The sequence below is a fragment of the Sus scrofa genome, chromosome 13 (genome assembly GCF_000003025.6).
Source record: "Sus scrofa isolate TJ Tabasco breed Duroc chromosome 13, Sscrofa11.1, whole genome shotgun sequence".
NCBI lineage: Eukaryota > Metazoa > Chordata > Mammalia > Artiodactyla > Suidae > Sus > Sus scrofa.
This window is the reverse complement of record NC_010455.5, coordinates 96,312,644-96,326,338: the sequence shown is the minus strand read 5'-3', so window position 1 is coordinate 96,326,338 and position 13,695 is coordinate 96,312,644. Positions and strand designations below refer to the sequence as shown.

At 38.7% G+C, this 13,695-nt stretch overlaps 1 protein-coding gene across 5 annotated transcripts in view; it reads right to left on the bottom strand.

The window, feature by feature from the left end:
* KCNAB1 (potassium voltage-gated channel, shaker-related subfamily, beta member 1) overlaps positions 1 to 13,695 on the bottom strand; it is a 393,270-nt gene that overhangs the window by 48,751 nt on the left and 330,824 nt on the right. For all 5 annotated transcript variants that reach the window (XM_021068178.1, XM_021068181.1, NM_001105294.1 and 2 more), the window contains 1 exon segment: positions 10,767 to 10,853. In XM_021068178.1, the coding sequence (XP_020923837.1) occupies positions 10,767 to 10,853 (87 nt within the window).

The window sequence follows — 13,695 nt, the reverse complement described above, 5'->3', positions numbered from 1 at the left end:
AGTGGGTTAGGGATCCGGCATTGCCGGGAGCTGTGGTATAGGTCACAGACACGGCTTGGATCCTGCATTGCTGTGGCTCTGGCGCAGGCCGGCGGCTACAGCTCTGATTCGACCCCTACCCTGGGAATCTCCATATGCCACGGGAGCGGCCCAAGAAATGGTAAAAAGACAAAAAGATAAAGAAAAAGAAAAAGAAAAAAAAAAAAAAAGAAAGTACTTATGGGTGAAACATCACAATGTGAGAAAGTAAGAGAGGGAAAAATAGAGGCAAAATATAGCATATAGTACAATTTGGTAAATCCAGGTAAAGGGTGTTGGCTGTTTATTTTTTCAACATTTCTGTAGGTTTTTAATTTCTCAAAATGAAACATTGGTGGGGGTGGGGGGAACAAAGAGATATGGAGCCAACCCCTGCCCTTTTCCTTTGCAAGTATATCAATGGAGATTTGACATCTCTCTTTGAAATTTTGTTTCATTTGTGTCTTGCTGCCTGGTTGAAACTTTAATAATGACATCGTACTAAGACAATATATATATATTTTCCTAGAAGTATAAACATATGTGACAATAATGATCTCATAATATTTGTATAGGACATTACAATTTATAAAATATTTCCATTTGTATTATCTCATGGTATTATCACAACAATCTTGGAAATAACTAGACAAGGTCATATTTTCACTCTTCCTATTTTCCAAATGAAAAACTGAGCAGCAAAATCTCTGAGCAACTCAAGCAAACACATACACCTAAGACTAGCACCCTTGTCCCCTGATTGTAGACCTCATATTTTCCCACTACACATATGAAACACCCAGGAAGGCTTTAACAAAGACATTGACTCTCTCATTATTTTCTTTTTAACAGAAAGTAAGAGAGAATCTTAAGTGTTTCTGTTTATCCCCACTGTCTGGGAATCCCAGATTAGCAATGACAAAGGTGGCTCTGCTCACCCCCATTGAATCTGCATGCTTAGTATATCCTGAGTGAGATGTTGCTGTGACAGGCAGCTAAAACCCACACCCCCACCTGCCTGGGCTGAAGAACTAGATAATGTTAGTCTCTGAGCCCTACACTCAAGTCATTGCAGATCAGCTGCAACACAGTAAGGAGCTTATAGAGATGAATTCCCCTGAGACTGAGTCCACCTCCCCTCACAATATGGAGGTAAATCTTGTCACAACTCCAGCTATCTTTCAGGGAGGTAACACCTTACAACAGAAGGAAGCACACATGAGTCACAAACCCACAGCCTCAGAATGCTAAGCAGCTCTGTTTCCACCTGGCAGCTGTGGTGAGCAGAAACTGTCTCCGTTCTTTCTCTTTCTTTTTTTCTCAACTAAAAACAACTGAAGGAAAAAAAATAACAAAAAAACCATCCTTTCTGAGCTTGGTGAGGGCCACAAATGTGTGAGGAGGTTCAATAGGCCCTTAGCCATGTGGCCCACATTGCTTCTTCTTGTATCTTACTCGTTAATGGCAGTTGAATTCCTTCTGCTTTCACTGCTGACTGAGAGGTGAAGAAAGGGAAAAAAGGGAAAGAGAGTAGACGAAGTAGGTGAATTGCACAGAATATAAGCAGGATCCTCCCCTCCAACCAGGAGTTTATGAAATGAGGTTGGGAATCTTTGATTTCCAAAGTAAGCACAAAATACAGCACCAAACTATTACAAGTTATTGCTGGGAATATAGTTTTCTTTAAAGCCAGCTTGTCACATATTTTCTGCACCTTGGCAGTCTTAACTTCTCGGTATGTTCTAGTAGAGGTAGTTTTTATAAAATGCCTGTTCTCTCTATGGAATCTAGTTGGGAAACAATCGTTTGTTAATCAGGGCTCTGTTCCTGATGGATGCATGTCAAGATGAATCATGTTCAAAACTCTGGGAGCCTCTGTTAACTCCAGAAATTTTTCCAATGGCCCCAGAAATTGACTGCACATCTGACACAGCATTGTCAACAACTAAGGGTGGTGAAATCTGTAATATGCTTTTGCTGTGTTACTGAAGATTATTCAGTTCTGTTCAAGAATGTAAGAAAAATGAATAAGGAGGAGAAGTGAAACTGGGTAGAGAAACAAGTAGCTTGTGAGATAGGTAGAATTCACAGAATGTACATGGTAAGACTAAGTGGATTACTAAGCTCTGAGTCCTGGTAGCCACAAAGCAGAAAATGTGTGTGCTAAGCACTAAGAGGGAAGGATGGTATTCACAATGCATTCACATGTCTACAACGCAAAACATGAAACATTCAAAATACACTAAATATACATGAACCATATGAGGACTCAAATGAGGTCTTAAACCAGCCACCGACTGATGACCCCATTTCTGGCATCAAAAATCCTCTGTGCAAGAAATACAGAGTCCACAGCTGCACATCAGGCTAACTGGGGAGCTACAGTTAATGGCCAGGTGGAACTGTCCCCAAGTCTTTCCAATAGAGGTGTGCTATTTGATCTAGGCATCTTCTGTCTGCCAAGCTTCTTTGTTCAAACCTCAACCCTGACTATATAACCACATCACCACTGGGAATGCCAAAGTGGCAGAGAGAGAGAACAGGTCATACGAACAGTGTATGCCCCAATATTCAGGTACTTGGGTCCCTCTACCTGCTTGTAATCTATCCTAATTGTTTAAATTACCCCTATCCCATCCTCCTTGCATTTCAGTATGCTTTTGACTTGATTTAATACACCATGTGATTCATACATTTTTATTTTTATTGTCATTTTTGTCTCTTTAGGGCCATGCTCACAGCATATGGAGGTTCCCAGGCTAGGGGTCTAATCAGAGCTACAGCTGCTAGTCTACACCACAGCCACAGTAACGCCAGATCCGAGCCGTGTCTTCAACCTACACTGCAGCTCATGGCAATGCCAGATCCTTAACCCACTGAGCGAGGCCAGGGATCCAACCCGCAACTTCATGGTTCCTAGTTGGATTTGTTTCCACTGAGCCACAACGGGAACTCCGATTCATACATTTTAATTTGTTACATGAGACTTTCTGTTTTAGGACTTCTAGGATTACCTGATTGTGGACTACTATTAAGATCTTTTCCTTATGACAAATTTACTGCAGGACTATGTTAACAATAACAACAAAAAATAATAGCTCTAATTTTTTGCATAATTACTATGTACTAGGCACCATTCTAAGCATTTATTAATTTCTGCAACTCCCAGTGCCTAGAAAAGTGCTTGACATATAGTAGATATTCAATGAATATCAATTGAATGAACGAATGAATCCTATTAGTTTTTTCTAAATACACTTTTGAAAATAAATTCATAAGCTTGAGATCACCTCTCAATTGAATAAATTAATCCTAGAAAATCTATAATTATGTAATTTTAAAGGGAATGGAGGATTTCAGAAAATTCCAAGGAGGAAAAATAAATGGGCTAGAAGAAGTTCTCACTGTGGCACAGTGGGTTAAGGATCTGGCATTGCTACAGCTGTGGTGCTGGTCACAGCTGCGCCTTGGATTCAGTCCCTGGTTCAGGAACTTCCATATGCTGTAGGTATGGCAAAAAAAAAAAAAAAAAAAGGCTGGGGAGGCTAGCAGAAAATTCCATTGCCAACTCTGTACCCTGATTTCTACACAGGCTTAACATAGACATTGGTTGGTTGACCCTGCATCTTGGTCACTTTCATTTGATTTTCATCATATTATAATTTTAGGGTCTTAGACATTTCCTATGCTTACCTCTGAGAAGAGATCCAGAGAAAGGGGATTTCATATGTATGTGCATTAAACAGGACATTCTAGAAATGGGACTTAATGTTTCTTTCCCCTGTTGTGAGTGAGGTGTTGTACCCATACTGTTAACTCCTGCTTCTAGAAGTCAGTTTTATATCCATTTTCAGGTGAGCAGACTGAGCCTCAGGATAGTAACTTGCCCTAGGTATACAGTCCAATAGGCATGTAGCAAAGCCAGGATTTGAAGTTGTGTCTATCTAATGCCCTCCGAGTTGACTTTGCTGAAATATTGCCCTAAAGAGGAGGAGGCTCACAATGAACAGAAACAAGATTTTTCTATAAAACCACACCAGAGGAGTTCCCATCGTGGCTCAGAAGAAATGAATCCATGAGGGCGCAGGTTCAATGCCTGGCCTCGCTCAGTGGGTTAAGGATCTGGTGTTGCCGCGAGCTGTGGTGTAGGTCGCAGACACAGCTCAGATCTGGCATTGCTGTGGCTGTGGCTGTGGCTGTGGCGTAGGCCAGCAGCTACAGCTCTGATTGGACCCCTAGCCTGGGAACCTCCATGAGCCTCAAGTTCAGCCTTAAAAAAAAAAAAAGGACAAAAAATAAAGATAAAAAAAACCACACTAGAGACTGAAAGACCAGGAAATGAAGTCAACAATCTCCCAATGTTATTCTTAGAACAGTTGAAATTAATTAATTACTTTCTTTTTTTATGACTTCACTGGATGTTCTACAAGGATAAAATATATATCAGCTGAATAAGTCTAAAGCAGCAGTAAAACTTCTGGTAAATTCATAATTAAGATGGAAATAAAACTGATTTAGTAAAATTGGAGCAATTTTTTTTTTTTTTTTTTTGGCCATGGGCTTGGTAGAGGGTTCGGTTCATCTTCTTGGATATGAAAATCATTTTCTCCAAATTAATTTCTTAAAAACTCAGCTGTTCCAGCCTTTCGAGCCAGGAGGTTAAATTAATCTGGTAGACACCAGAGGCCCTCCAAGCATCATGGCCAAGGTCATAAATGAAATGAATTAGATAATTTTAATTTGATACAGTAATCCTCAGGGGCAAATGAACTGCCAAAGAATCATCCCTCCATTTATTTCTGTTCATTTAGGTATCAATCAGCTTTCTAAAGAGACATCTGGCATCTGGATACTGCCATTAAGGCAGATGAAATGAAATGGGATGAAAGAGTGTCCTGGGGCTGTTTGCCAGCAAATTATCCTTCTTAACATCACCCTGAAATATGCTGAACCAGTTCAGGTACCAGGATGTTTACAGGTGTTAGGAAACCAAAATAGATTTTCAAGTAGATAAACATGAATCCGGGTCTATTTAACTTTAGAAATTCATTCATTCAATGGTTCAAACAACTTGCTCACTCATTCATTCAGTCATTCATCTGTCCATTCATCCATCCATCTATCCATCCAATAAATATTTATTGAGCACCCACTGTGTATCTGTGCTCTGCTAGAATGGAACTAGAGTTTATGGACATGTGTGGTCAAATATAGTAGCTACCGGCCCCATGTTGTTACTGAGCATTTGTTTTATTTATTTATTTATTGCTTTTTAGGGCTATACCCAAGGCATATGGAGGTTCCCAGGCTAGGAGTCAAATCAGAGCTACAGCTTCCAGACTCCACCTCAGCCACAGCAATGCAGGATCCGAGTCGCGTCTGCGACCTACACCAGAGCTCATAGTAACACCAGATTCTTAATCCACCGATCGAGGCCAGGATCAAACTCGCAGGCAACCTCATGGTTCCTAGTCAGATTCGCATCTGCTGCGCCACAATGGGAACCCCAGTTATTGAACATTTGAAACGTGGCTGGCCCAAATTAAGATATGCTGTAAGTGTAAAGTACATAATATATTTCAAAGACTTAGTATGAAAAACTTTTTAAATAGTTCTTTGATTCATTGTGGTTAGTATTTCTAGGTTTGGGGTGGTCATTGAATTTTTGTTCTGAAAACTTTACTTTGGATGCTAAATATCTAAACCCAGTGTTATTTAAAAAGTAGAGAAAACTTGGGATACTGCAAAGTTTGCCACCCTCTGGTCTTTCTTGAGCTGTCACCGAATGTCCTAAATTCCTGAATATCCATGGATTCCTGCTGGCATAAGGTGACACTAAAAAAGATGGCTTAAAAGAAGTAAATTTTTATGGAATGGGTTATTTGACATGATGATGTTATATGAATTAAGTGAAGCTAACTTTAATCTTGTCTCTCTTATTTGAAATAAGACATCTGGTTTGTTTTATGTCTGTATTGACCTATTAGCAGGAAAGCAAAGTAAATAAAGTGAACCACAATTAGGTTGGAAATAATATCTAATGACCCAGGAAGTTTGTGAGATTAACTGACTTTAGCAAAAAATCCTAAATAAATAAAGGTTAGAAGGCTCAATTCCAAGTGTTTTTTTAAATTAAAATTTAATGAAAATGTAATTTAATTAGAAAAATCAAATTTTCAGATCAATGAATTTAGTGGCCTTTCTTCTTTTCTTTTTAAAAATGCTATATAGGAGTTCCCATCGTGGTGCAGTGGTTAACGAATCTGACTAGGAACCGTGAGGTTGCGGGTTCAATCCCTGGCCTTGCTCAGTGGGTTGGGGACCGGGTGTTGCTGTGAGCTGTGGTGTAGGTTGCAGGCACGGCTCGGATCCCGAGTTGCTGTGGCTCTGGCATAGGCCTGTGGCTACAGCTCCGATTAGACCCCTAGGCTGGGAACCTTCATATGCCGCAGGAGCGGCCCTTAAAAAAAAAAAAAGACAAAAAAAAAAAAAAATGCTGTATCAACTGAGTCCCCTCCTTTTTCTGTTTTTCACAAGTGGTACATGGTTTATAGCCTCCTTTCCTGCCCACGGTCATGCTCAATCACTTCCTTCCTGGAGCAATAAGGAGAATATAGATGGAGAAATTAGGCTGGCATTTGAGAATGACAGAAAACCATACCAAAAACCTCCTAATGCAGGTTCTCAAACACACAAATGCTCTGGGTCTATCTTTGTCCAGCATTATTCATGTTGGAATGAAAACTTTCTCTTGCCTAGTAAGTTAGAGAGATGATTTTGAAATATACTTTGGGGATTTATGAACGTGAGAGACTTAAGAATATGAGCACTATGGAGCCCAAGGAACTGTCAGTGAATCTGCTGGGAAGAACACAGCAGCATAAGAAAGACGAAATGGGACATAGGGCTGATTTTTTTTTTTTTTCTGGGATTGGAAAATATGCCATCAATGCCAGATATCATAGCAGAGACAGATGGCATGGCAGATGCTGTGAAAGAAAAATGACTTACTACTAGGTGAACCATAAAAAATAAACAAGAAGGACAGAGGAAAAAACACACAAGTTCCCCTCTGTCTTCAGCAACATCTTCCCAAAGCTGTAAAATGTCTAATTGCAGTCCACAGGGTTGCAGATTGCAAATGAAGTGTCTCACCCCTTTCTCAAATGACTGCACTTTTGAAATTTATAGTCATTCTTGAGAGGACTCACTTTTTGTCCATGGGCTCTCTAAGGAAGAAAGGAAGGCAACAACTAATTTGATACATGATGTCAATATATTATGAAGACAAACTGCTAATCTTTTTCTGGCTCAATTGTTTGCCATCTGATATGTAGAAACTGGATGAAACTCATGTTGGTTTATTCTAGAAATGTTCCAATTAACATCCTTTCACAGTGTGAATCAAATGAATGGGGTTGGCATTTTAATAAATTTAAATTAGAGTTGTTTAAAATGAGTCTTAGAAAGCTGGGCTGGGCTCTCTCATTAGTTCCCTGGTGTTTAAAATAGCTGGCCTGGAAAAATTATAAGTTAGGGCATGTTAGGGCATGGATCCATGGAGTTTATGGGGAATAGTTAAGTTCAATAAAAATGATCTACAAAAGCTAAGGTACATGTATATAGAACAGCGCCAACATATGTAGATTTAATACATGAACATTCAGCGATATGCACTTGGAAACAACTGTTCCATCACTTACATTAGGCAGAAATGGATGGAATTGAGCCTAAAATTGCCAATGTTAGTTGCTAAAATAAGAAAAGAATGTGAATGATATTAAGGCCGTTACAAAAAAAAAGTCTGGGCAAGTACCTAGTGGTGGTTGTGTCATTACATTTGGAGAAGAAATTGAATAGTTAAAGGCTACAGAGTAACACTGACTAACAATTACTTTTCAAGGGTAATTTTGATTATATGTAAAATTTACTTTTTTATATTGTTTTCAGAAACTCTAATAGCCTTCCTAAGGCAGCCCCCATTGTCCCACTGTATATGAAAAAAATTTCACTCATATACACACACATATGATTTATAAAATCACTGTAAAAATGAAACTTAGTAACAACATGGAATGCAGACACAGCTCAGACACTTTTTTTTTTAAAGAGGAGAAAATGCACCCAAGGCCATCTGGCAATCCCTGTCTATTTCTTATTTTCTTTTTATTTTCTATTTCTTCTCTCTGTTGCCCAGATCAGAGTTTTCCTCTGTTATAGTAAAGTAGGAAAGATTAAATGTAGAGAATGAGTTTCTAGAGACTAATACCAAACTGGCCCTTCCATCTGGCTCACCTTGGACAAATGAGTATACTGCTTGAGAATGCACACTTTCTGAAAAGCTGGGGAGACACCACAGGAAGTTATTTCAATCTGGAACAAGTTCTATGTGGGGAACTGCCTGTAGTGTGTCCCTGCTAAGTCATTCCAGGGGATTAAGCATCAGAGTCTGATGCACCAGTCAGGAGTGGATTTCCCTTTGGTGTGGAGTCCAGGAGAGCAGGCTACATTCCAACATTTCAGCATAAGGTCGTTAACTGCTGCAGAGCTATGAAATGCCATGTTCCTCGACCTTATCAACAAGGGCAAATCTCTGACACCTTTCATTAGGCTTCCAAAGTTGGACAATGACTCATGATAAAACAGCTTCCTATTCTGCTTTGTAGAATTTTCTGTAAGAAACTCAGGGAAAATGTAAATATTCTATAATTCCAGTGGACACTGGACAATGCTGCAGTAGTACATTCTATTAGGCAGCAATCTTTTTTTTTTTTTAAGTTTAGAAGCTCCCTTCTAATAAATGTCAACATATAATCAGTGTTTATATAAAAGATACCATTATCTTATCAGTATCACATAGTTTGGCTCCTGATGGAGAATTTTCTCCTTCTATAGGTATATAATGCAAATTATAATGTTTTCTGTTTCAGAGACTTCTACATTACATTCCTCAGATTAATGTTGTAGAATGGGCAAAATGAGCCAAAAAAGAAAAAAAGATCTTGAAAAATCCCAGATGTTCTTCTATCCTGTACATAGCATAATTGCAAAGGACATTTTTCCAAAGAGGAAAATAGTCACTAGGCACTTAAAATAGGAAGCAATTTCTGTCTTTCACAGCCACCACTAAATGGCATTTTACTTGACAACTGTGCTCACGTAATAGCTTCAGCTCAATTTTAATGTGGCATTTGTGGCATTAAGAATAGTGTGACATCATATTATCCTTGCAATAAGCACTTCTTCTTCTTCTTCTTTTTTTTTTTTTTTTTTTTTTTTTGTCTTTTGTCTTTTTAGGTAAGTTCCCAGGCCAGGGGTCCAAACGGAGCTGCAGCTGATGGGCTACTCCACAGCCACAGCAATGCCAGATGCCAGATCCAAGCTGCATCTTTGAGCTACACCACAGCTCACCTCCACACCAGATGCTTAACCCACTGAGCAAAGCCAGGGATCACACCTTTGTCCTCATGGATGCTAGCCAGATTCATTTCCACTGAGCCATGACAGGAATTCTAGCACTTGTAGCACTAATAAAATATTTACGAATTGCTTTATCAAACACCTATTCTTTGCTTTGATAAAAATATGCATTTTCTGTCATTTCTATGGGTAATTTTTATTACAAATTTCCAATACTGGTACTACTTTATAAAGACTCCCCATTTACTCAAATCAAGAGAGCAGAAAATTCTAGGAGAAAATTAGATATATAAATATGTATTTTAAACACTTTTCTGCAATTGAGAAAGACATTAAATGGCAAGGAAAATAGTTTCCATAACTTTTTTTTTTAGAAATGCAACCTACTGAAACATTTATATGTGCTTCAATCATTCATAACTTTTATAACCCTCCAGCAAGCACAAACCTTTACAGAACCAGATTTACTACAAAATTCTGAAATTCCTTTTGAATTATTAAAACTAAATTTACTTTAGCATAATTTTACGTCAAATATTCTAATTTTTTTTAAAGTGTGTAAATCCATGTTATATAGTAAACTCAAATAACCAGAACATTATTTTTTCCCTTTTCCAAAATATCTTTGTTCCATTCACCTCAGGTATATGATAATCCATATGATATGTCTCAATTAGCTAAAACATCCTTTTAAATTTGTCCTCCCAAACTATCCTCTTTCTCAATCATCCTAATAAATGCAAATTGAAGAAAATCTCATTTTAGGAATATTCTGAAAACTTCCACAGGGAGATGCTTAAATAGTCTTCAAACAGTTTTAACAGAAAGAGGATAAAATGTAGCAACTCCTTGAGAATCAAAAACCAAACTGCAAGGAAGAGTCTCACTTTGAAGTAGTCATTCCTGTAAAGCTCATGGTAGCACTAAGCACTTCTAACCACAGATTGAAAACTAATCAGACCAAGAGTCATTACAAAGTAGGAAGACCCACAGAGAACTCACTCCAAAATGATGGCTGGGTTATAAACTCCCCTTCCAATTATTTTTATTGTTTTAGTTGATGAAATCACAGAAGTGAAACGAACCTGGAGAAAGTGAGCACTGTAATGGCAGGAGCCACTAAGCCCATTGCAAGGGCTTAAAAATTAATGGAGATACAAGATGTAGAGCACTGCCTTTGCAGGTAAATATTGAGGCTGAAAAACATCGACTGGAAAGGTTTTTGTTTTTCACATTCAATCAAATCAGTCTGAATATATTTCATTTCCTACTGTGAGTGGAAAAAGTCATCAAGCTAGAATCAATAACCTTTAAATTTCCTCACTCACCTTCCATGGGGGTGTTACTGTCTGGTCGATTTGCAAAAACTACATCCACATACTCAAGCTGCAGCCTCTGGAGGGAGCCCTTCAATCCTGGGAAGAGAAGCAGGAAAACCTTAAAAACATGAGCACAATTAGAAACAATTGAAGCTTGGTTTCCTCCAAAAATTTACTTTTTTTTTTTTTTTTTTTGAAAAAGCATTGGACTGGTTTATAAAAGATGTTAAATAGAATGATGTCTTCATTGGCTCCTAGGACACTTCAAAAATATATAGAAGTCTGACTTTTTTTTTTGGTAGGGCCGCATCCTCGGCATATGGAAGTTCCCAGGCTAGGGGTCGAATCAGAGCTGCAGCTGCTGGCCTATTTCACGGCTCATGGCAACACCGGATCCTTAACCCACTGAGTGAGGCCAGGGAACAAACCCTAGTCCTCCTCATCTATACTAGTCAGCTTCATTACCGCTTAACCACAATGGGTACTCTTACAGAAGGCTGACTCTGTCCCCAACAAAGAAAAGCCTTAGAATGGTATTAGTGCTCCTGCCCCACTGGAAATCCACACTTAGTAATGACCTTTCACAGTGGCTCCTGTGTGGCTATAACTAAGAGCAAAGTTTAGAATAAAATGCAGCCTAAGAATTTAGCTTCTTTCTTCTTAAAAAATGCAAATTAAAGTCATATTTTGAATTACCCAATGGGTTTGTAGTGGGATGGAGATATATTTATTGCACATCAAAGACCTTAAAATGATGTAAATCTTAAATAGATGACCGACAACCCCATTTCTTTTTTTGGTCTTTTTGCTATTTCTTTGGGCCGCTTCTGCGGCATATGGAGGTTCCCAGGCTAGGGGTCTAACCGGAGCTGTAGCCACCGACCTACACCAGAGCCACAGCAGCGCGGGATCTGAGCCGCGTCTGCAACCTACACCACAGCTCACAGCAACGCCGGATCGTTAACCCACTGAGCAAGGGCAGGGACCGAACCCGCAACCTCATGGTTCCTAGTCGGATTCGTTAACCACTGCACCACGACGGGAACTCCGACAACTCCATTTCTATGTACATGCTTTTGTTTGTTTGTTTGTTTGTTTTCTCTATTTTTTTCAGGACTGCACCCTTGGCATATGGAAGTTTCCAGGCTAGGGGCTGAATTGGAGACGCAGCTGCTGGCCTATGCCACAGCTCACAGAAATGCCAGATCCTTAACCCACTGATCGAGGCCAGGGATCCAACCCTCATCCTCATGGATACTAGTCGGGTTTGTTACCACTGAGCTACAATAGGAACTCCCTACACATGGGTTTTAATAAGAATAAAAGGGTTGGCAAATGAAGGCTTCACTCAGTATTTTACCAACTGGAACGAAGTTTGAAGAACATTAAATATATCGGAGCCCTAACATTTCTATTATTCCTCATTCTTTTGAGAAGAAATAAAAATACTAGAAACTGTAAAGATTTAAGAGGCAATATAAAGGAGAGAGTGAGAGCTTAAAAAAAATATGAAACCAATAATCTATGTCTCAGTGCTAACCATTAGGTCACATTCCTATGATTACTTAGAAGAAAAAAAATATTTAATTTCAGTAAAATTAATACTTCCCTGAAATAGAATGTATTGTATAAAATATTATGCAACCAAAAGGATGACAGTGTTCAAGAATTATTTTATTTCATTTCTATGAGGCACAGCATTTCCTTACCAGCCTATTTAATTCCACAGGAAGACTGGAGGGTTCTTTTTATTATAGGCATAAAATTAACTGCATGTTAAATGAGACTCTTATAAATTTAAAATTGGCTCATTTAAATTTGATTTTTCAAACTGGTTTATCAGTCAGCCACAATTACTTTTCTGACAGGAAAATGGAGTACTTGAATACAGTTATGGAAATATATTTTCATTCATTGAGAAAGGATTGTCTGTGATGGTAGCTTGTTAAAAGAGGCAGTGATGAAGAGGTTAGGGCAGACAGGTGTTATAAGGTCTAATGCCTGTTCTTAAAAACTGTGGTGAGTTTTAGGCTCAGGGTATTACCTGCTATCTCAATGGACATCTTGCAAATAAATTCATCTTAAAAAGCACAATGATATGAGCCACCTTTTGGAAGCAACAGTATGCATGGAGGAGGTAAAGAGAGGAAAAGATAACAAAGAAAATAATATGTATCCCAAGGTCTAAAAGGTTGGAAATCTGTGCTCTAGCGTGTGATTCCACTTGAGTCATTTGAACTTTTCGTGTGTTACTCGGTTCTCTAATATGCAGTAGAGATACTTACTACCTTCAGAATTGCTGCTCCAAAGAGCAAATAATATCAGTTGACAAGCATTTGGTAAGTGCAACAGTCTATAGAAGTGTCATAATTATAACAGTGGTGCTCACATGTACAAAGATTCATAGCATATGAGGTGCCAAAGACTAAATGCCAAAGATTTTCACTATACATCCTGGTTTTAAATGCCTCCTGGAGGCCTTTAGTGACAGTTCTGACCCATACCTGGCACTGAAAACATCCTTCTTTCTGATGATGACCCTCTCCTTCTGTGTCTCTTTTGAACAGCTGGGTGCGGGCTAAGAATTAACTAGGAGAAGCTACAACTAACTCAGCCTGTTGGGATGCTGTGTGATCAGTCACAACAAAGGTGCTTTCCTCTTCCATGCCCTAAGCATGTACTGAGCCTCAATTTGATCCTGAAACTGTGCCAGGCTCTAGGGGGTTTATCCCCAAGGTGCAAATATGAGAACATCTACTGGCATAGGTTTATTGTTAAAGGTAAAAATGTGTAATGGTAAATAATGAGATGGACTTAATATAAAGTTATTGTATTTGGTCATTCCTCATCTTTCAATTATTCTTCTGGAAAGCCTTTTTTCTTGGTATTTAGGCCAAGATTATTCATGTGAGAATATTAGAAATGATGTCGCATTGTG